This window comes from Sorex fumeus, unplaced genomic scaffold (assembly GCF_029834395.1).
Source record: "Sorex fumeus unplaced genomic scaffold, SorFum_2.1 ptg000093l, whole genome shotgun sequence".
Taxonomy (NCBI): domain Eukaryota; kingdom Metazoa; phylum Chordata; class Mammalia; order Eulipotyphla; family Soricidae; genus Sorex; species Sorex fumeus.
The window spans coordinates 6,849,304-6,872,230 of record NW_026606150.1 but is presented as its reverse complement, the minus strand read 5'-3'; the positions used below and the strand labels follow the sequence as shown (position 1 = coordinate 6,872,230).

General features: G+C 59.8%; 1 protein-coding gene across 1 annotated transcript in view; it reads left to right on the top strand.

The window, feature by feature from the left end:
- Window positions 1-22,927, top strand: part of CPT1A (carnitine palmitoyltransferase 1A) — a 52,487-nt gene that overhangs the window by 18,285 nt on the left and 11,275 nt on the right. The window contains exons 4-14 of the mRNA XM_056131998.1: window positions 1,294-1,465; window positions 3,465-3,566; window positions 4,953-5,090; window positions 5,879-5,956; window positions 7,214-7,321; window positions 8,147-8,234; window positions 11,523-11,718; window positions 12,685-12,873; window positions 15,063-15,168; window positions 20,425-20,541; window positions 21,268-21,432. Of these exons, the coding sequence (XP_055987973.1) occupies window positions 1,294-1,465; window positions 3,465-3,566; window positions 4,953-5,090; window positions 5,879-5,956; window positions 7,214-7,321; window positions 8,147-8,234; window positions 11,523-11,718; window positions 12,685-12,873; window positions 15,063-15,168; window positions 20,425-20,541; window positions 21,268-21,432 (1,459 nt within the window). The remainder of the gene's footprint in view (window positions 1-1,293; window positions 1,466-3,464; window positions 3,567-4,952; window positions 5,091-5,878; window positions 5,957-7,213; window positions 7,322-8,146; window positions 8,235-11,522; window positions 11,719-12,684; window positions 12,874-15,062; window positions 15,169-20,424; window positions 20,542-21,267; window positions 21,433-22,927) is intronic.

The window sequence follows — 22,927 nt, the reverse complement described above, 5'->3', positions numbered from 1 at the left end:
TCTCCAAGGGCCGGTGGGTTTATTAAAGATGACCTCCCGTGGCCCCGTGGATGCTGGGTCTCAGCCAAGTCTTTATCCTGGAGTCACCAACGGATTGTTCAAAAGCCAGATACTCGGATTCCCCAAATCCAGGCTCGCAAATCCGCCTTGCTATGAAATATTTCACTTCTTTTTTTTTTTCCTTTTTGGGTCACACCCGGCGATGCTCAGGGGTTACTCCTGGCTTTGCACTCAGGAATTGCTCCTGGCGGTGCTCAGGGGACCATATGGGATGCTGGGAATTGAACCTGTGTTGGCCATGTTGGCTGCGTGCAAGGCAAACGCCCTACCCACTGTGCTATCGCTCCAGCCCCGAAATATTTCACTTCTTGATTTTGGGAGTGTTGGAGGGACCACGCACCTAGCCATATTCAGGGGGTGCTTCTGGCTCTGTGCTCAGGGGACACTCTTGGCCGTGCTCTGAGGAACCGTAAGTGAGGCTATGGAGCTGACTGGGACGGCCACCTCTGGGGGAGTGGCCTGGCCCTGGGACTGTCCCTCCAGCTCCTGGACTATGTCCCTTTTCTCAGCAAATGAGCACCTTCTCTCCTTTTAGGCTTGTGTGCTGGTTTTCGTGGAGGCGTGGGGGGAGGAACTCAGGCCTCACTCGTGAGGCTTGCGTCCGGGACATCCCGAATTCCTCTTTCGTTTGGAATAAGTATCTCGGCCCCGCTCCAGTCTCAGCTCTTCGAGGGAAGTGGCCGAGGTGGAGCTGTACCGAGCCACCGAGAAGCTCAGGAAGTGTAGGAGGGGGCGGCTAGGGCGCTCTGGGCATAGCCCGCGGGGATCAGGTGACCTGGAGTGTCATATTTTTGTCTCGGGGGTCACACCCAGCGGTGCTCAGGGCTTACTCTGGGTTCTGTGCTCAAGAATCACCCCTGGTGGTGCTCAGGGCATCATCTGGGATGCCAGGGATGGAACCCGGGGCGGCCGGGTGCAAGGCAGGTGCCCTCCCCTCTGTGCTGTCACTCTGGGCCCTGGGGGTGTCATCTCACGGGGCCTGGCCACAGCCTGGCAGCATGCCCTCAGTCCCCACGCGGTGCCCCTGGAATTGCTGTGTTGGCTGAAATACACCAGCCCCCATGCCTTGCGGGGCTCCCCCTGCTGGTGGGGTGCAGCTCTGCAGGCGGCCCTCCCACCCCAGAAGGGGGTGGGCGCTGTTCCCCTCTGACCAGGCCAGAAGCGTGGTCTCCTTCCGCGGCTTCGTTCCCACGCCTCTGTGCACGTGTGTGTGTGTGTGTGTGTCCACCACAGGGGCCACATGTCCAGCCAGACCAAGAACGTGGTGAGCGGCGTCCTGTTCGGCACGGGCCTGTGGGTGGCGCTCATCGTCACCATGCGCTACTCCCTGAAGGTGCTGCTCTCCTACCACGGCTGGATGTTCGCCGAGCACGGCAAGATGAGCCGCGCCACCAAGATCTGGATGGTAAGGGCCTGCGCCCGGCCCCGCTCGCCTCTGTGCCCCTGCCGCGGCTCTGGGGACACCAGCAGTCCCCAGCACCCACCCCTGCACGGCCCGGCCTTCCCGTTGCTTCTGTGGCCAGAGTGTGGAACACAAACCCTACCCACCCCTCGGAGCGTAGTTTACGCATGCACGTACATGAGTCTGTGTGAGTGTTTGTGTGAGTGCATGTGTGTGAGTGCATGTGTGTGCACGGGTGTATGTGCACGTGAGTGCGCGAGTATGCCTGAGTGTGTGTGCATGAGTGTTTGTGTGCATGAATGTTTGCATGGATGTATGTGTGTGTTTGTCTGAGTGTGCGTGCGTGTAATTGTGTGTGCATGAGTGTTTCTGTGTGTGCATGAGTGTGAGTACGTGCATAGCTGTATGTGTGCATGAGTGTGTGTGCAGGGGTGTATTTGTGTGTGCGTGAGAGTGTGAGTATGTGCACGAGTGTGTGGATAAGTGTTATTTATGTCTGTACTTGAGAGCGTGTGAGTATGTGCATGAGTGTGTGCACGGGTGTTTGTGTGCATGAGTGTCTGTGCAGAAGTGTATTTGTGTGTGCATGAGCATGTGTGAATGTGTATGTGAGTGTGTGAGTGTGCATGAGTGTGTTTGTGTGTGCATGAGTGTATTTGCATGTGTGCATGAGTGTGTTTGCACGAGTGTGTATTTGCATGTGTGTGCCTGCATGAGAGTGTGTGTGTGTGTGTGCGCGTGCACACGTGCTGCCAGGTGCCGTCCCAGGCTCCACCTCTCTGCACACACACTCCGCCCCTGCGCGGCTGCTCCCAGTTCCGTGCTCAGCACCACACGGCACCCTCCCGGGCCCTCAGCCCAGTGTGCAGTCAGTGACACCGTCCCGTTAGCTGACACCCCAGCTGAGGGTGGGTATCTGGAACTTTCCTCACACACCTGCAGGCTTATCCACATTGGCAGCCTCCCCGGCCCCCGGGCAGCCCCTTCCTAGCCCCGTTTCTCTGAGCCCCTGGTAGGTTCCTGTATTTTGTAATGACTGAGGGGACGGTTGTTACTGTGTCTGAGGGGATGGTTGACTGACGGAACCTGGGGCCCCGCCGCTGCCTCCCGGGCCCTGTGGGAGCTGAGACGGGCCATGCCCGGGCAGTGCGGGTGGTTCTGGCCCGTGGGAGAAGAGTCTTGGGCCACGGGTGTCCACGCCTGGTAACCGCAGAGGCCCGATCCCCACGGGCTTGCTCTGATGGCTTTGGCAAGTCCCGGGCACCTCGTGAAATGCCCTCCGGGCTCCGGCCTCTGGCACGTTGAAGGCTGTCTGGCTGCATCTTGGTGGCTTTTCCCTCTGGCCTGGAGCCGGTGCTCAGGGACTCCTTACACGGTCCAGTCCGACTGGGTCAGCCTTGACTCGGGCTTGGCTTCCAGAACATTCCTCTGGCTTTCCTCAGCCCTGGGGTGGAGGCTGGTTGCAATTCTGCCAAGTGTTGGCTCGCTCCAAGGCCGCGGCCGCCTCGCCCGACCTGCTTCCTGCTGTTGCTCAGGTCCGGCCTTGTGTGCGCCTCAGGTGACAGAGATGACCGGTGTCCCGGGAGGTCCCCACCAGGTTAGCCTGGTCCGCCTGGAGGACAGGCCACCACACCGGAACTTACGTCACTGTGGCCGAGCCGGGGCCCGGGGCAGGCCTGGGAAGGGGGGATGGCTGTCCCCGCGTTGCGGGAGAGAGGACCAGGCTGTGTGCTGAGGCCTGGCCTCAGGCCAGCACTGCAACCCAACCCCCGCTGCCCGGTCGGACCCCATGATGGGGCTGGACATGCTGGCTCTGTTCAGCCTGGGAGGTCAGTGGGGAGGCCTGGGGGACTCCCTGGAGGGGGCCAAGGGCGGAGCTGGGGCAGGGAGAGGCCCGGAGGACACAGTGCAGCCCCCTGATACTTGCGAGGGGGCAGGTGGCAGGCTTAGCCGGGCCCTGGTGTTTGTGGGGGACAGGCGGCTGAGCGGGGTCTGTTTGCAGGCCATGGTGAAGGTGCTGTCGGGCCGCAAGCCCATGCTCTACAGCTTCCAGACGTCGCTGCCACGCCTGCCCGTGCCACCCGTCAAGGACACCGTGAGCCGGGTAAGGTGTCTGGGGCGCGCGCTGTGCTGGCAGGGCCCGGGAACCCTCTCCTTGGGCGCCCGCGCGGCTTGGGGCGTCTTTGTAGTTTCTTCAAGTACAGTAGCTGTTAGTTACGGCCCAGGAGATCGCTCAGAGGGCAGGAACTTCCTTACACGTGGCCGACCCGGGTTCAATCCCCGGCACCCCAGAGGACCCCCAAGAAGTCCCCCTAGAGTGATTCCTGAGTGCAGAGCCAGGAGTAACCTCTGAGCACAGCAGGGTGTGGCCCCAAACGAAACAGATAGTGAAACTAGAGAGTGGCGCCTTCTGGGGGGTTGGTGGGTGGGTCTGTGGGGCTTAGCCGGGTGTGATTTCTTTTTCTTTTTTTTTTGGCTTTTTGGGTCACACCCGGCGATGCACAGGGGTTCCTCCTGGCTCTGCACTCAGGAGTTACTCCTGGCGGTGCTCAGGGGACCCTATGGGATGCTGGGAATCGAACCCGGGTCGGCCGCGAGCAAGGCAAGCGCCCTCCCCGCTATCGCTCCAGCCCTAGCCGGGCGTGATTTCATGGAGGGAGTGCTCGGCAGTTCTTGAGAGCAGCTTTCTCCTTGTCTTTTGTGGTGCTGGGGTCAGAGCTCGGGGTTCCACCGCGGGCACCACCGAGCCCCCCACCCCACATACTTCCTTTTTTTTTTATATTCTCTTTGACCGCCCCCTCCCCCCTTGGGCTGGAGCGATAGCACAGTGGTAGGGGCGTTTGCCTTGTGCGCAGCTGGCCCAGCCAAGCTGGGTTCGATTCCTCCGCCCCTCTTGGAGAGCCCAGCAAGCTACCAAGAGTATCTCGCCCGCACGGCAAAGCCTGGCAAGCTCCCCATGACATATTCGATATGCCAAACAGAGTAACAACAAGTCTCACGATGGAGACATTACTGGGCCCGCTCGAGAAAATCGATGAACAACGGGAGGACAGTGACAGTGACCCCCCCCTCCCCAGCAGTGCTCAGCGGCCTGGGGTGCGCTCCCAGGAGTCACAGGAGGTCCTGGGGTGTGTAGCTGCTGGGAGTGCAGTGCTGGGACTTCCAGGCCAGCCCAGCAGTGCTCGGGGTACTCCTGGCCCAGTGCTCAGGGAACCATGAGGGGCGGGGGCTGCAGCCGGGGCCTCCCGCCCAGGCCAGCATGCAGCCAGCCTGGCCTGTGGACCCTGTCGCTCGGGACCTGACTTACAGCCTCAGCTGGGGGCTTCCCATTGTGCCCCCCGGAGGACTGCTGCATCGTCACTTCCTCCCCAGGAGAGGGGGCACAGTGGCAGGGGCAGAGGGGAACCGGAAGTGGCCCCTGGGGTGCAGAGGGGCAGGGCTGGAGCCACTCACCAAGTGTGGTAACGCCCCCCTGCCCCCCCATCCCCAGTACCTGGAGTCGGTGAGGCCCCTGATGAAGGAGGCCGACTTCAAACGGATGACGGCGCTGGCCGAGGACTTCGCCGTCCACCTGGGGCCCAAGCTGCAGTGGTACCTGAAGCTGAAGTCCTGGTGGGCGACAAATTACGTGAGTCTGGCTTTTCTTTTCTTTTTTTTTTTCCTTTTTGGGTCACACCCGGTGATGCTCAGGGTTCACTCCTGCCTCTGCACTCAGGGATCACTCCTGGTGGTGCTCGGGGGACCCTATGGGATGCTGGGAATCCAACCCAGGTCGGCCGCGTGCAAGGCAAAGGCCCTACCCACTGTGCTATGACTCCAGCCCCCCGAGTCTGGGTTTTCTAGCGCTGCGGGGTTCCGTCCCCAGGACCACCCCGGGACGAGCCACTGGCCACAGCCAGGGCCAAGGGGCTCTGTTGGGAATGTCCTGTCCCATGGGCTGAGAACTTTCCTCCGCCCGGTGAATGAAGAGGGTCGTCTTAGCCGTGGTACTGAAGGTGCCAGCAGTGCTCTGGGCCAACCAGCGGACAGTCTGAAAGTGGCCAGGTGGTCAGTGGCCGTGTCTGGGGGGGGCAGGAGGTGGTCGTGCGTGTGGCGTGCTCTGGTTTTGACCCGGGGTGCAGTTTGTGACGCCTTCTTGGGGACTCTTCCACCCTCGGGTGCGCCTTCACTGCACGCTTCCCCCCAGACACAGCACGGTGGGCCTGGGCCAGGCTGCGGCAGGCGGCGTCCTGCCCGCAGGGGCATCCCTGGAGCCCCTCTCCTTGGCCCATGGTGTTGGGGTGTGCCGTGAGGTGACCCCAGGCACAGGAGGCCGAGACCCATCCGAGGAGCAAGTTCCGGGTGTGTGTTGGCGGGGGCAGGGCGGGGACCCTGCACCCACGAGGCCGGGGCTCAGCTGGTTTGGGGGTCCCGCAGGTGAGCGACTGGTGGGAGGAGTACGTGTACTTGCGTGGCCGGGGGCCACTGATGGTCAACAGCAACTACTACGCCATGGTGAGTGCCCGGCGCTGCCCGCTGGGAGGTGCTGATGGGGGCGGGGCAGCGGGGGGCGGCGGGGGCTCCGTCTGGGGGTGCCTGGTTTCACCCGGTCCTTACCCCTCTGCTTCTGCTTTTTCTCTTTCTCCCTCTCCTTTCTCTCACTGTTTTTTTTTTCTTTTTTCCTTTTCTGTGTTTGGGCTGGAGCAATAGCACAGTGGTAGGGAGTTTGCCTTGCACGCGGCCAACCCGGCCGTCCCAGGTTCGATTCTTCCGTTCCTCTCGGAGAGCCCGGCAAGCTACCGAGAGTATCTCCACCCGCACAGCAAAGCCTGACAAACTCCCTGTGGTGTATTCGATATGCCAGACACAGTAACAACAAGTTTCACAATGGAGACGTTACTGGTGCCCACGTGAGCAAATGGATGAACAACGGGAGGACAGTGCTACAGTGCTATATTTTGTTACTCCGCCCCTCTCGGAGAGCCTGGCAAGCTACCGAGAGTATCTTGCCCACACGGCAAAGTCTGACAAGCTCCCTGTGGCGTATTCGTTATGCCAAACACAGTAACAAGTCTCATAATGGAGACGTTACTGGTGCCCGCTCGAGCAAATCGACGAACAACGGGAGGACAGTGCTACAGTTCTGTATTTGGGCCACACCTGGCCGTGCTCGGGGCTGACTCCTGGCTCTGCACTCAGGGGCCGTGTGGGCGTATGGGGTGCCAGGGATTGAACCCGGGTGGGCCACATACTGTCCTTCCCGCTGTGCTGTGGCTCTGGCCCTTTCCCCCCTCACGCTTCTGGCGCTTCTCTTTAGCCTAAACACCGTGGCCGTGGTGAGGCTCCATCTCGTGCCTGCTGGCATCTCTGCCCGCACCCGGGGGGCCGCCGTTCCTGCTGCTCTGTCCTGGCTGGGCCTCGCACCCATGCGCTCCCCGGCCTCTGCGTCCGGCCCCGGGGAACAGCGAACCTTGGAAGTGCGAGTCCCCCCGGAAGGCGGGGCGCGCTGCCGCCTGGGGTCCCTCTGCAGAGCAGGGTCTGGGTTCCCTCTCGGCCCCCTGCACACCCCCAGGGTGGATGGGGCTTTGCTTTGCCTTCCTGGTCCCTGGGGGGCTCCCGGGGGCCCTCGGTTCTGCTCCTTGAGGGTGCTGCTCTCTCGGGGGCCGAGCGCGACTGGGCGGGGACCGTGGGGATGGCTTGGGGTGGGAGGCGCTGGGGGCCATCTGGGGTGCAGGGGCGTGCCCTGAGCTGCCGACCCCCCTCCCGCCCCAGGACCTGCTCTACATCATCCCCACGCACATCCAGGCCGCACGGGCGGGCAACGCCATCCACGCCATCCTGCTGTACCGGCGTAAGCTGGACCGCGAGGAGATCAAGCCGGTAGGGAGACTGACCGGCCCGTGGGGACCAGCCACGGTGCATCCTGGTGGGCCGCTCCGTGTGCCCCCTCTGAGGGCGTCCAGAGCCTCCAGGCCCGGCCCCCCAGCCCCTCCCCTCCCGTCCTCCGCTGTCCCCTGGGCTTGTGGCATTTTCCAAAACTTGATGCCAGCGGCCCAGGCAAAAAGGCCACTTTCGTGGGTCCGCTCACGCCACGGAGCTTTCCTGAGGGCTAAATCTCCCGACTACCCGAAGTGGCTGAGGGGCTTGGGATGAGTCCTGGAACTCGGAAGGAAAACACGGAGCTGGTTTGGTGCTCCAGGGGAACCAGACCTTGTTCACTGCCAGGGTGTGTGTGTGTATGTGTGTGTGTGTGTATGTGTGTGTGTGTGTGCGTGTGTGTGCGTGTGTGTGTGTGTGTGTGAGTGTGGGTACATCTTTGCGCGCGCGCGCGTGTGTGTGTGTGTGTGCAGGTGCTTGGGACCACCAGGGCTATAACCAGGAAGTGCTGAAGGGCCTCCTCCCCCTTCTCCTTCTCTTTCCTCCCTCTCCTCCTCCCTCCCTCTCTCCCTCATCCCTCCTCCTTCCCTCCCTTTCTTCTCTCTCCTCCTCCCTCCACCCTCCTTCCTCCCTCCCTCCCTGCAGGGGTCCCCTGAGTCCCACTGAAGCCCCAACATCTCTCCCTTAGCGCCTGTGTAAGCCGTTATCCTGTTCCTCTGTGTGTGTGGGGGGGGGTGCGCTGTCCCCCTCTGCCCGGGGGCACATTGCGCTGTCCCCTCTGCCCGAGGCACTGCAGTCTCAGCACTGGAAACATTGTTGTTGTTCCAGATTCTCCTTCTGGGGTCCACCATCCCGCTCTGCTCGGCCCAGTGGGAGCGGATGTTCAACACGTCTCGGATCCCGGGAGAGGAGACAGGTGAGGCCCCAGGCCCCTGGGAGCCCACGGCCAAGCTCACCGCGGGGCCCTCTGTCCCGGAGACCTTTCCCGGGCGGGCGTGTCACTGGGCCCGCAGGTCGCCGGGTCCCTTGGGATGCTCAGTTCCGGCTCACTCCTGGTTCCCCAGCACACCCCAGAGCTCCACGGGCTGAGCTGACCCTGGCACGGATCCTGCGGTCCAGCGCCGCGTAGGTGTGGGGTCCCGGGGCGGGGGTGTCCAGGTGTCTGTCCCTTGTCCCGTGACGTCCTTGGCGTCCTTCTGTCACGTCAAGGCAGTGCGGGCCACGCCCACCCGCTCTGCCCGGCCCTCACGCTGCTGTTGGCATGGTAGCACAGCAGGAAGCGAGCGCAGCCCCCTCACCTCGGGGTCTCTGAGCCCACTGACGCCCCTCGGGGCAGAGGGTGGTCCCTGGGTGACAGACGCTCAGAGAGCTCGGGGGCAGGCCGTGTGCTGTGTGTCGGCCTGGGGACCCTGGCTGGGCCCCTCCACACCTGGGATGCCTCGTGGACGGCAGCACAAGGTCCTGAGGTCACGGGGGCTGTGACAGTGCCCAGAGGTCGTGCCCTCCGGCTCCTGCTTCAGAGACATCTCAGGTGTGGTAGCCAGGAAGGACTGTGGCCTGGCGGTCACGCGTGTGCCCTGCAGGATATGGAGCAGGGGGGCAGGGGGCAGATGGAGACACGGGAGAGAGTGTGTGTCTGTGTGTTGTCTGGTCTCACCCTGACGCGTCCTTCCTGGGTGACTCATCCTGGCGGGTGGGGGTGGTGGAAATGGGCCTGTCTGGGTGTCTCCAGGCTCGGGGGGGCAGGAGGGGGGCAATATTCCTGACCTTTTGGTATTTTTGTAACATTTGGGGGCCACACCCGGCAGTGTTCAAGGGTTCCTCCTGGCTCTGTACTCAGGGATCACTCCTGGCGGTGCTCAGGGGACCCTGTGGGATGCTGGGAAGTGACCCAGGGTCAGCCGCGTGCAAGGCAAGGACCCTCCCTGCTGGACTATTGCTCCAGCACCTATTTTTAATTTTTTTTTAATTTACGGTAATGATTCGATATTCCAAACACAGTAACAAGAAGTCTCACAATGGAGACGTTACTGGTGCCCCCTCGAGCAAATCGATGAACAACGGGAGGACAGTGCTATGGTGTTAGGGTGATGATTAATATTTCTGGTTTGGGGCCACACCTGGTGGTGCTCAGGGGACCTGTTGGTGCCCGGGATGGAACCGGGGTGGGCCAGGGGCAGGGTGGGCGCCTTCACACCACGCTGTCCCTCCCGTCCCCCAACGGACTGGGCAAGTCAATTCTGTAATCGGGACGTGCAAGCCCTCAGTGTTGCCCTTTTCGGGGTTGGTCAGTCTCTTGGGGGTCCCCTGACACCGCGTGGGAGTCTTAGGATGAGTTTTCCTCTTTCTGCCAAGAGCGCTGGGGTCTCTAGGGGAGGGTCCTTAGCAACTCCAGCAGGACTCTCGGTGGTGTAGACGCGCGATTGCTTTTCTGTGCGGGCCCCACACGTCTCCCGTTGTGGTGCGTCTTCCTTTCCTCGTGGCAGCGTTTGTGGTCGGCATTGGGTCTCCCCTGCCCGATGCCTGACGCTCTGCTCTTTCTGACGCTGCTGTGGGCACCATTGTTTCTGGGTTTCCTGGTCAGAGCGTTCCCGTGGCACCAGGGACACAGCCCACAGCGGGTGTTGGTTTGGTGTCAGGTTCCGTTGCTGCCTTGATTCATTCCAGCAGGATTTTTGTGACTTTCTTCCGGTTTTCTAAATAAAGATCTTTTCCTCTGGGAATACACAGTCTGACTTTTTCCTTTCCAATTTGGATGCTTTTTATGTATTTATTTTTAACTTTATTTTCATTTATTTATTTCTTTTTTGCTTTTTTGGGTCACACCCGGCAATGCTCAGAGGAGTTCCTCCTGGGTCTACACTCCAGAATTACTCCTGGTGGTGCTTGGGGGACCATATGGGATGCCGGGGATCGAACCCTGTTTCTTTTTTTTTTTTTTTGCTTTTTGGGGTCACACCCAGCGGATGCTCAGGGGTTACTCCTGGCTCTGCACTCAGGAATCACTCCTGGCGGTGCTCGGGGGACCATATGGGATGCTGGGAATCGAACCCAGGTCGACCATGTGCAAGGCAAACGCCCTACCCGCTGTGCTATCACTCCAGTCCCTTTTTTTAATTTAATTCTTTATTTATTTATTTTTTGACCCACGATGCTTTATTTATTTTTTTTTATATTTATTTATTGAATCACTGTGGGAAAAGTTACAAAAATTTTAGGTCCAAGTCTCAGTTATGCAATGAGCAAATATATTTCCCTTCAACAGCATTCATCTGTTCTTGGTGTTCTTTGGTCAACCTTTTTTATCTCTACAGTGGCCGATTTATCTCTACAGTTTTTTATCTCAACCTTTTTTATCTCTACAGTTGCCACTTTCATTTTGATATTAGAAATAGTCATTTCTGACTTTTCCTTTTTGGAGGGGTGGTGTTCGGGGGCTCACGCTGCAGTGCTCGGGGGATCATATGGTGCCGGGGCCCAAACCCTGAGTGCCCACATGCGCCGCGCGTGCTCCAGCCCCGGGATCCATTTCTCTGGCCCTTGACTTTCTCTTCTCGGGGCGCCGTCTTTCCCAGGAGCAGGCCTCCGCTTTCCCTGCTTTCCTTTCATTGTTCTGACCTGACATTTATCTCCCCCCTAATCGTCTTCTTTTCTCTTCCTTTCTTTACTCCTTTTCTTCTTGTTTTGTTTTTTGATTTGGGGGCCAGCACCCGACTCCGCTCAGGGCTGACTCCTGGCTCTGCACTCAGGGGTCACTCCTGCTGGTGCTTGGGGGCCCCTGGGGCGCCGGGGTCTGACCCTGGATGGCTGTGAGCAAGGCCAGTGCTCGGCTCACCGTGCTCGTCTCCCTTGGCTTCTTCCTCCTCGCTCCTTCTCCTTTCTGGGCCCCTGAGCAGGAAAGTCCCCTGTAGGTTTGAGGTTTTTTTTTTTTTTTTTGTCACACCGTTTTCTCTGAATGACACAGTGCTCAGAGGTCATTCCTGGTGTCGAGGGAGCGTGTGCTGCAGGGGGCAGAGTACAGGGCCGTGGCTATTGCTGACCAGGGGTCTGCACGAGCCCGGGATGATGCGTCCAGTGCGCTGCGACGCTGCCCGCCTCCTGCTCCGGCGGCGGCGTCCGTCCGCTCCGTGGCCCGGTTGACGGCGAGCCCCGTCCCGGTCCCCGCGCTGAGGCGCCGCCGTCTCTCCCGCCTGCCTGTCCGCAGACACGCTGCAGCACCTGCGCGACAGCAAACACATCGTGGTGTTCCACCGCGGCCGCTACTTCAAGGTGTGGCTGTACCACGACGGCCGCCTGCTGAAGCCCCGCGAGATCGAGCAGCAGATGCAGAGCATCCTGGACGACCCGTCGGAGCCGCAGCCCGGCGAGAAGAAGCTGGCGGCCCTCACGGCCGGAGAGAGGTGCCCGCCCTGCCACCTGCCCGCGGGTGGCCCCCACTGCGTCTGCACGTGTGTGTGCGTGTGTACGTGTGTGTGTGCACGCACGTGTGTGTCTGTGTGTATGTGGTGTGTATGTGTGTGTGCATGTGTGTACATGCGCACGTGTGTATGCGTGTGCACATGTGCTTGTGTGTATATGTGTGTGCACGTGCATGTGTATGCATGTGTGTACACGTGTGTGCACATGTGTGCACACACGTGTGTATGTGCGTGGTGCATGCATGTGTGTGGATGTACGTGCATGCGTGTGTATGTGTATGTGTGTACGTGCACATGTGCGTGTCGTGTGTGCATGTGTGTATGTGGTGTGTGTGCACGTGTGCACACGCACACGTTTGTGTGTGCACGTGTGCTTGTGTATATGTGTGCACGTGCATGTGTATGTATGTGTGTGCACGTGCGCACGTGTGTGTGTGCACACATGTGTGTATGTGTGTGCATGCATGTGTGTGGACGTGCGTGCATGTGTGTATGTGTATTGTGTATGTGTGTATGCGCGCATGTGCATGTTGTGTGTGCATGTGTGTGTACACATGAGTGTGTATGTGTATGTACGTGTATGTGCACGTGTTGTGTGTGTGTATGTGTGTGTGTACGCATGTGTGTACGTGTAGGCTTGCACATGTGTGTGTGTGTGTGTGTGTGTACGTGTGTGTGTTGGGGCGGGTGGACTCGGACTTGGTGCAGGGGGTGGCCAGGGCCGCCTCTCACAATGCTGGACCCAGCGTTGCCAGGGATTGAGCTCGGGGCTTCACACGTGCGAGGCAAGGGCGCTGCCACTTGGGTGTCTCCTGGGCCTGGCTCACTCTTCCGTGGTCATGGGGCGTGGACATTTGGCCGTGGTACTTGCAGGCTGCGCCATCGGCAGGTCCTCGGCATGTGGGGAGGGGGGAGGCCGGCTGGGCCTGACGTGGCCCCTCCCTGCAGGGTGCCCTGGGCCAAGTGCCGCCAGACCTACTTCGCCCGCGGGAAGAACAAACAGTCTCTGGACGCCGTGGAGAAAGCCGCCTTTTTCGTGACCCTGGACGAGACGGAGCAAGGCTACAAGCAGGAGGACCCGGTCAGCTCCATGGACAGCTATGCCAAGTCGCTCCTGCACGGCCGGTGCTATGACAGGTAGCCGGGCCTTTGTGGGGGCGGGGCTCTGCCTCCCCGTGGCGTCCCTGGGCTGGGGCCATAGTGCATACCTGCCGCAGGCTCCTTCCTCTGGAGCACCTGCAAGCGCCTGGCGTGAGCCCTGTCACTCGAGGCCCTTTGGGTTGGGGTGCTGGGGTCAAACCCGGGCCTGGCAAGTGCGAGCGAGTGCTCCAGAGCCCCGGCCGGGGCTTCCCTCTGGCCCTCTTTGTTTACTTGTTTTTCTGAACCACACCCGGCAGTGCTCAGGCTGACTCCTGGCTCTATGCTCATTCCTGGTGGAGCTCAGGGAGCCATATGGGGTGCCTGGGGCTTGAACCCGGAGCCGGCTGCTTGCAAGGCAAGCGCACTCCCCACGGTGCTCTCTCTCCAGCCCCATTCTTGTGGGATTCGTAGGGCCCCACCCTCCTTTCTCTGCTGGTGGGGCCCCAGACACCAGCGCCTTCTCTCTAAGCTGCCCTGTGTGCCCTATGGTGGCTGCGGGGAGCGCGTTTGCTTTGCAGGCACCTGACCAAGGCACCATTCCTGGCATCTCGCATGGTTCCCCAAGGCTGCCGGGAGGGAGTCCCAACAGAGTCAGGGTCGACCCCTGAGCACCACCAGGTGTGAGCCCCAAACAAGCAGAAGAACCAAAAAAAATGAATTTGGAGGGTCAGAGAGATAGCCCTGTGGGCCCGAGACGGGGAGATCTTAGCACCATGTGTGGCCCCAGCACCGTGGGCTGCACTTCCGGACACCCCCAACCCTACGACCTCAGGTCCTAGCACCAACTGCTGCTCTGCGGGGCTCAGAAGCACTGGGAGTGGCCCCGGGGCCCCCTGAGTGCCATTGGGAGGGTCCCCCCAAAAGGGCCTTTCAGGCCGGGGAGGCATGAGGGGTTGAGCTCAGCTTGGCCTGCCCGGCCGGGCTCCATCCTCACCACCGGAAGCTCCCCGAGTAAATGAGGAAAAAGGAGTCTTGGATCTTCTCTCCCGCCAGCTGTCCCACACTCTCACACAGGCTCATGCACACACACACACACACACACACACACACACACATGCATGCACACGTGCGCACATACTTGTACTCATGTGCACATGTATGCATTCACCCTCACGTGCACGCTCACATTCCCATCCAAACACAGGTTCACACAGACACGCAAACGTTCACGTGCACTCACACACACTCACAGCCACACACACAGACACGCACTTACACACTCACACAGGCTCTCACACGTTCACACATACACACAAGCACAATCTCAGACACACTCAGACATGCACTCACACACATGCACTCACAGTCACGTTCACACACTCAGACACTCACATACTCACACACAGACACAGAACGTGTTGCAGGAGTGAAGCTCTGCCCTTGCATGCCCGCCTCTGTTTGAGACGTGAGTGAAGAGAGAGGGTGTGCTCCGGAACCGCAGGTCCTTCCCTCCCTTCTCCACCCTTCTCCTCCCTTGCTCCCTCCCTCCCTCCCGCCCTCCCGCCCTCCTTTCTCTGCTGGTGGGGCCCCAGACACCAGCGCCATCTCTCTAGGCTGCCCTGTGTGGCCTGTACGTGACCCTGCCCTGCCCCTCCCCGTCCCATCCTGTTCTAGCTCTGGGTCACCGCCCAGCTCTGCAGCCAGCATAAGAAAGGGAATTGGATGGGGCTGGAGTGATGGCACAGTGGATAAGGCGTTTGCCTTGCATGCAACGAACCCAGGTTTGATTCCCAGCATCCCATATGGTCCCCCAAGCAGCCGAGCCAGGAGTAACCCCTGAGCATCGCCGGGTGACCGCAAAAGCAAAAAAAAAAAAAGAAGATAGAAAGAAAGGGAATTGGAGGGACTGGAGCGTTTGCCTTGCACGCGGCCACCCCGGGTTCGATTCCCAGCATCCCGTATGGTCCCCCTGAGCATCGCTGGGTGTGACCCAAAAAGCAAAAAAATAAAAAGGGAATTGGAGTCGAGGTCTTTGTCCCTGGGCGGTGCAGAGTGACTTGCTCAGGGCAAGAGAGATCCCAGCCGTGCTTGAGGGTCAGTCCTGGTGGTGCCCGGGGCCCTTGTGTGCAGGGTCAAACCCGAGGCCCTACAGACAGAGCCTGTGCCCGGCCCCTGCACCCTCTCCCCAGCCCTGGTGCCACCCATGTGAAACGCGCTTAACTTCTGTACGCTTCTGTCTCCCACAGGTGGTTTGACAAGTCATTCACATTCATCGTCTTCAAAAATGGCAAGATGGGCATGAACACCGAGCACTCGTGGGCCGACGCGCCCATCGTGGGCCACCTGTGGGAGGTGAGTCCCGGGGGAGGTGAGTCCTGTGGGAGGTGAGATCTGTGGGAGGCAAGTCCTGTGGGAGGCGAGTCCCGGGTAGGTGAGTCCTGTGGGAGGCGAATCCTGTGGGAGGAGAGTCCCGGGTAGGTGAGTCCTGTGGGAGGTGAGTCCTGGATAGGTGAGTCCTGTGGGAGGTGAGTCCCTGTGGGAGGCGAGTCCTGTGGGAGGAGAGTCCCGGGTAGGTGAGTCCTGTGGGAGGCGAGTCCTGTGGGAGGTGAGTCCTGGATAGGTGAGTCCTGTGGGAGGTGAGTCCCTGTGGGAGGCGAGTCCTGTGGGAGGAGAGTCCCGGGTAGGTGAGTCCTGTGGGAGGCGAGTCCTGTGGGAGGAGAGTCCCGGGTAGGTGAGTCCTGTGGGAGGTGAGTCCTGTGGGAGGAGAGTCCCGGGTAGGTGAGTCCTGTGGGAGGCGAGTCCTGTGGGAGGTGAGTCCCTGTGGGAGGCGAGTCCTGTGGGAGGTGAGTCCTGGATAGGTGAGTCCTGTGGGAGGTGAGTCCCTGTGGGAGGCGAGTCCTGTGGGAGGTGAGTCCTGGGTAGGTGAGTCCTGTGGGAGGCGAGTCCTGTGGGAGGTGAGTCCTGGATAGGTGAGTCCTGTGGGAGGTGAGTCCCTGTGGGAGGCGAGTCCTGTGGGAGGCGAGTCCTGTGGGAGGTGAGTCCTGGATAGGTGAGTCCTGTGGGAGGTGAGTCCCTGTGGGAGGCGAGTCCTGTGGGAGGTGAGTCCTGGGTAGGTGAGTCCTGTGGGAGGCGAGTCCTGGGTAGGTGAGTCCTGTGGGAGGTGAGTCCTGTGGGAGGCGAGTCCTGTGGGAGGCGAGTCCTGGGTAAGTGAGTCCTGTGGGAGGTGAGTCCCTGTGGGAGGCGAGTCCTGTGGGAGGCGAGTCCTGGGTAAGTGAGTCCTGTGGGAGGTGAGTCCTGTGGGAGGTGAGTCCCGTGGGAGGTGAGTCCCATGGGAGGTGAGATCTGTGGGAGGCAAGTCCTGTGGGAGGCGAGTCCTGTGGGAGGTGAGTCCCTGTGGGAGGCGAGTCCTGTGGGAGGTGAGTCCTGGGTAGGTGAGTCCTGTGGGAGGTGAGTCCCTGTGGGAGGTTGAGTCCTGTGGGAGGTGAGTCCCTGCTGTGGTCTGAGTTGTGTGTGGAAGTTGCAACTGTGTGTTTTCCCCGTGCCACCCAATGAGAGTGACGTCAGGTGTCCTGCAGGCGTGCCCCCCCCCCTCCCCCCCCCCCCCCCCCCCCCCCCCCCCCCCCCCCCCCCCCGCCCCAGCAGTGGAGCCTCTTGTCTCGGGTCTGGGGCTTCTTCCCTCGGGTGCGCCCCCTGGTGGCTGGGAGACCAGTTCGTGGCAGCAGGGCCAAGACTTGGGGGCACAACCCCGAATCTGTCTCTCCGTCTCCTGGAGTTTCTTCTTTTTTGCATTGTTGTGGCCGTGACACTCCAGGCTTCAGGGGTCACCAGAGCCACATCTGGTTCTTCAGATTTTTCCACGGGGTCTGGGGGGGGGGGGGCGACTCCCACGTCCTCACTACCCAGAGTTGATCACCCTGGGGCTTGACCCACCAACATTCAAAATCAATGTATTCGTTTGCTTACCTAGTGGGGGGCTGGGCACGGAGCCAGGCCTTCCGCCTCTGACCGTGTGCTCCAGCCCCGGTGCTCACGTGCTCCAGGCCTGGTTTTCCTTTTTTCCAGAATTCTTTCTTCTTGGTGTTGCTTAAAGTGTTTCACGTGTGATATGAAAATATCAGAATGAAATGCTGAACTCTTCTGTCGCGTTCTCACGGAAAGAAATCTCTCCATTCTGGGCTTCTGCCCGGGGCCTTGACCCCAGAGGGTTTTCTCTTGCTCTCGGGAGCTTCTGGCCATGCTGGGCATCTGGTTTTCGTGAGTTTGGGGATCTCGACCCTTCAGGTTGTCAGGTTGTCTGCCCCTGTTGCTTCTGGAATGGACCTCCTGCCAGGACGCACCTCCTCCTGCAGGCAGGATGCCTGGCTTTCTGCAGTGTCACTTCTGGTGGGGGAGAGTCCCTCGCCCGTGCCCCAAAACTGGGTTAGGAACGGGGCTCAGACCACTCAGCGGTGGGTTCTCTTTTTGTTGTTGTTGTTGTTTTTTTGGGCCACACCCGGCAATGCACAGGGGTTCCTCCTGGCTCTGAACTCAGGAATTACTCCTGGCGGTGCTCAGGGGACCATACGGGTTGCTGGAAATCGAACCCGGCTCGGCCGCGGGCAAGGCAAATGCCCTACCTGCTGTGCTATCACTCCAGCCCCAGCGGTGGGTTCTTTGTCCTGATTTTTCTTCTTGTTTGGTTTTGGGCCACACCCGGCAGTGCTCAGGAGTACCTGGCTCTGCGCTCAGGGATCACTCCCAGTGGGCTCGGGATATGGGGGTGCTGGAGACGGGACCCACTGTTTCTGCTGTGCTGTTGTTCCGGCCTGTCCTCTTGCTAAGGTCTTGGTAAAACTGCCCGGGGAGGTTTTCCAGGTGGAGAAAGTCCCGGAGGAGAAGTCAGAGGTCCAGCCGGGAAGGAGCCGTGGCCCGGCCTCTCCCCTGGCCCAGAGCAGCCGCTGCCCCCAGGGCTCCTTCTCACAGGCGCCGACAAAGGTGCCGCTTGCAGCTGATAAGCGGGGCCGGGTCAAGCTCCCTCGGCGTTTCTGCATGACGCAGCCCCGGCCGTGCAGAGCGGCAGGCCCGGCTTGCCCTGCCCTGTCCCGGGTGCTCTCGAGTCAGTGGACCCGCCCTGAGCCACTGGCGGGCACGGGCAGGCGCCTGCCCAGGAGCGGGCCCTGCTTGGGTGGTTCCAGCTTCTCAGGCCGAGGCGGGATGAGGTGCGGCCCCACGAGGGTGACCATTGGCAGTGCCCTGGGGTCACTCTTCCCGCCCACTGGCACCAGGGCCCAGACAGGAGCACCCCCCCACCCCTGCCCCGCACGGTGGGGGAGGGCGGGGCTGCTGTCTCTGAGGTCATGGGCAAGTTCAAAGAGATGCTGCCTCCTGGTCCTCCCCCCAACCTCCCTGCCTCCTCACCATCTGCCCTTGCGTACCTTTCACCTTCCCCACGGAAATGAAATCCTGACTCGGTCTGAATGTGTGTGAATGTGTGTGATGTGAATATGAGTGTAATGTGTGTGTGTGTGTGAATGTCTATGTGTGTGAATGTGTGTGACGTGAAGATGAGTGTGAATGTGTGTATGTGTGTGCATGTGTGTTTGTGTGTCTGAATGTATATGTTTGTATATGTATGTGATTGTGTGAATGTGTGTGGTGTGAACATGAGTGTGAATGTGTGTCTATGTGTGTGAATGTGTGTGAATGTGTATGTTTGTATATGAATATGAATGTGTGATGTGAATATGAGTGTGAATGTGTGTGTGAATGTGTGTGATGTGAATATGAGTACGTGTGTGTGTATGTGTGTGCATGTGTGTTTGTGTATCTGAATGTATATGTTTGTATATGTATGTGATTGTGTGAATGTGTGTGGTATGAACATGAGTGTGAATGTGTGTATATGTGTGTGAATGTGTGTGATGTGAATATGAGTGTAATGTGTGTGTGTGAGTGTCTATGTGTGTGAATGTCTATGTGTGTGAATGTGTGTGACGTGAAGATGAGTGTGAATGTGTGTATGTGTGTGCATGTGTGTTTGTGTGTCTGAATGTATATGTTTGTATATGTATGTGATTGTGTGAATGTGTGTGGTGTGAACATGAGTGTGAATGTGTGTGAATGTGTATGTTTGTATATGAATATGAATGTGTGATGTGAATATGAGTGTGAATGTGTGTAGGCATGTGTGAATGTGTGTGATGTGAATATGAGTACGTGTGTGTATATATGTGTATGTATGTGTGAATGTGTGTGTGAATGTGTATATGTGTGTGAATGTGCGTATATGTGTGTCAATGTACATGTTTGTATCTGTATGTGAAGGTGTGAATGTTTGTATGTGTGTGTGAATGTGTGTTTGTGTGTGTATGTGTGTCTGAATGTATATGTTTGTATATGTATGTGAATGTGTGAATGTGTGATGTGAATGAGTGTGAATGTGGGTATGTGTGTGTGAATGTGTGCGATGTGAATATGAGTGTGAATGTGTGTATATGTGTGTGTGAATCTGCGTGTGTGTGAATGTGTGTATGTGTGTGACTGTGTGTGTGTGTTTCCCTTTGGGGGCTTGTAACTCTCATGCCATCCCCTGTAGCCTCTGAGTGCCTCCTGGGGGTCGGGGTGGTACTTAGCCAGTGCCCCTGCGGCCCCCAGCACTGTTAATCCCGGTTTCATTGCCCTCTGAAGCCCCCCCAGCCCTGGTGGCCACTTCTGCTTCCTCCCTTGGGCCCGTGTGAGGGAACCCCGGGTCCCCTCGGGGCTTCTCTGGCCTCCCTCCCTGCTTCCTTCCATCCCTTCGTCCACGTTTTGTTTGCTGGCTCATCTCGGGGGGCACTGACAGGCGCCCCCTTCACTGCCCTTCAGCGGAGAGTGGGCAGGAATGGCGGGACTCAGCGCCACGTGAACTCGGGGGTCAGGGCCAGAGTGCTGCCTGGTGGGGTTCAGTGCTGGGACGCATGGTCAGTGCTGAACAGAGAGGCATCGGGTGGACCCCAGTGAGGAGAGAACCCCCCTGCCCAGCCCTCGATCCTGCTGTCCTGGGCGTGGGAATGGGAATTAGCAGACGGACCCAGGCACACAGTGGGACTCAAGGCTCCCTCAGATGCTCTGGGCGGGCGTTAAACCCGGGGGGTTCTGCGGACCAAACCTGGACCCTTGGGGCTGGAGCGATAGCACGGCAGGCAGGGCGTTTGCCTTGCGCGCGGCCGACCCGGGTTCGATCCCGGTATCCCATATGATCCCCTGAGCACCACCAGGAGTAATTCCTGAGTGCAGAGCCAGGAGGAATCCCTGTGCATCTCCAGGTATGACCCAAAAAGAAAAAAAAAAACACAAAAACTGGGCCCTGGACCCCAAGGCTCCACCCTGACCATTAGTCTCTGGGGGACTGAGGTTCCGGGGTGAGAGAGAGGCTGGTGTGCGCTGACATCCTTGTGTGGGGGGACTCAGTAGTGCTGATGGGCCCTGGGTGCTCCTGGCTGTGCTTGTCTCTACACGACCATGTTTGGGCTGGTGCTGAGGTGTGGCCCGGGCCCCTTGGTGTTGGGGGCCGAAAACAGGCGATCCCGGGGCTCAGACTTGGGCCCCGTCGCCCGGAGGCTCCTGCGACGTTTCTCTCTGTCTCCGCAGTACGTCATGTCCACGGACTGCTTCCAGCTGGGGTACACGGAGGACGGGCACTGCAAAGGCCACGTCAACCCGAGCCTCCCACAGCCCACGCGGCTGCAGTGGGACATCCCGGAGGAGGTGAGCCGAGGGGCGGGGGCTGGCGTTGTTTCTGCTCCCTGGGAAACGCACGCCGCCGTCCTGGCGAGACTTTCCGCTCAGAATGGGAAAAGGGCCGGAGCGAGAGCACCGTTGGGAGGGCACTGCCTGGCACGCCTGGCATGCAGCCAGGCTAGCCTCGATCTGTGGCATCCCCTGAGGTCCCCTGAGCCCACCAGGAGTGACTCCTGAGCCCGAGCACTGCTGGGTGTGACCCCTATCAGAAAAGAAAAGAAAGGGACTGCAGAGATAGCACAGCGGGTAGGGCATTTGCCTTGCACACGGCCGACCCGGGTTCGATTCCCAGCATCCCATATGGTCCCCTGAGCACCGCCAGGAGTAAACTCCTGAGTGCAGAGCCAGGAGGAACCCCTGTGCATCACCCAGTGTGACCCAAAAAGCAAAAAAAAAAAACCAAACAGAGGGGCCCAGGAGGGGACGCTGTGGTCAGTCTCTTGGTCACCCCCGTCCACCCACCTCACAAAACCCCTCGTGCTGGTAGGGTCCCCCCCAGAAGCTGGGAGCCCCCGAGACCTCTCGCGTTCCTTCCACTCACAGCCCCCACGGCCCTTCCGGGGACTGGGCCCCCCCCATGGCTGTCCCTGGCGGCTCCTGTTCAGCCCGGGGAGGGTGTCGTGGGGGGTTGCCCTGATGTCAGCATCCTTCTTGGAGTGGTCGTTAGTAAAGACCCCTCTGTCCCTTTCTCAGTGCCAAGAAGTCATCGAGACAGCCCTGAGCAGCGCCACCGTGCTGGCCAACGACGTGGACTTCCACTCGTTCCCCTTCGACGCCTTCGGGAAGGGCCTCATCAAGAAGTGCCGGACCAGCCCCGACGCCTTCGTGCAGCTGGCCCTCCAGCTGGCGCACTACAAGGTGGGCAGGGCAGAAGAGCTGGCTTTCCCGGGAGTGGCAGCAGAGTGGCCCCTTGGGGGGTCCCTCACGGGGAGTGGGCATCCCCCTACCTGTGGCACGTCTCAGCATCCGCACACAGGAACACGGAGGGCGGAGGACCACTCTGGCTCTTGGTCTCTCTCTCTCTCTCTCTCTCTCTCTCTCTCTCTCTCTCTTGCTCTCTCTCTCTCTTGCTCTCTCTCTCTCTCATGCTTTTTGGGTCACACCCAGCAATGCTCCGGGGTTACTCCTGCTCTGCACTCAGGAATCACTCCTGGCGGTGCTCAGAGGACCCGATGGGATGCCGGGGACCGAACCCGGGTCGGCTACGTGTGAGGCAAACGCCCTCCCTACTGTGCCATCACTCCGGCCCTCTTGGCATCTCTTTCACAAGAAGGGGTCTCCCAGTCCCTGGGAGGGCTCCGGACAGGAGGGTCCCCCAGGCCCCGTCTCCTCTCTCGGCCCCTTCACGGTGTGGCGGGTGGTGTCATCGTTGTAAAAAGTCACCCAGGGACGTGTGTGTCCGTCCCATCGTGGGGCAGGGGTTGAGGACGCTGTGCTAGAAACAGCTGCCGGGCGGGACAGTGGTGCCAGCCAAGAGGGGGTTCCCAGAGAGATGCCCTGGGCAGCGACTGTTCATCAAAGCCTCGGCAGGCCTGGGGGCCGCTGAGTGCCCCCACCCAGAGCCCTCTGTGTCACGGAGCCAAACCCGGGGCCGCTCGCACGGGCCAGCCACTGCTCCCTCAGCCTGAGGCGCGTCCGTGGGCCATGGAGCTCCTTCCCCAGAATGCACTGTCATGACTAAGAGCCTGGGGAGCCCTGGAGAGGGTGAACAGGGGGCTCAAAGGCATCCCCATGATTGCTGAAGCAATCCTCCAGGCAGTCTGCACAAAGCGGGTTGAGCTCTGCAATAATTTTTTTTTTTTTTTGCTTTTTGGGTCACACCTGGCAATGCACAGGGGTTACTCCTGGCTCTGCACTCAGGAGTTACTCCTGGCGGTGCTCAGGGGACCCTATGGGATGCTGGGAATCGAACCCGGGTCGGCCGCGTGCAAGGCAAACGCCCTACCTATCGCTCCAGCCCCTCTGCAAGAATTTTTGAACGCTAAACATTTGTGACCCTTTGGTGACGTCTGTGGACACTTTTATAAGACAGTTGATGAGTAGGAAGCAAATATGGGCTGGGGGTGGGGTGGGGCGGTGAGCAAGGTCCTCACCTCACACGCGGATGACCCGGGCTCCATCCTCTGTACCACTCGGCCTTGCCAGAGTGATCCCTTGAGCATGGAGCTGGGAGTAAGCTCTGAGCACCTCTGGGTGGGGCCCCCAAGCAAACAAAACCCACAATTAATTCTGGTTCCACTCCTGGGCATCTGTCCGGGAGCACAGAGACACCAGCCTAACGGCTTCTCGCCGCATGGTGCTCACTCAGAGTGTCCAAGGACGGCGAGTGGACACAGAGGTCGTGGCCTGCCTG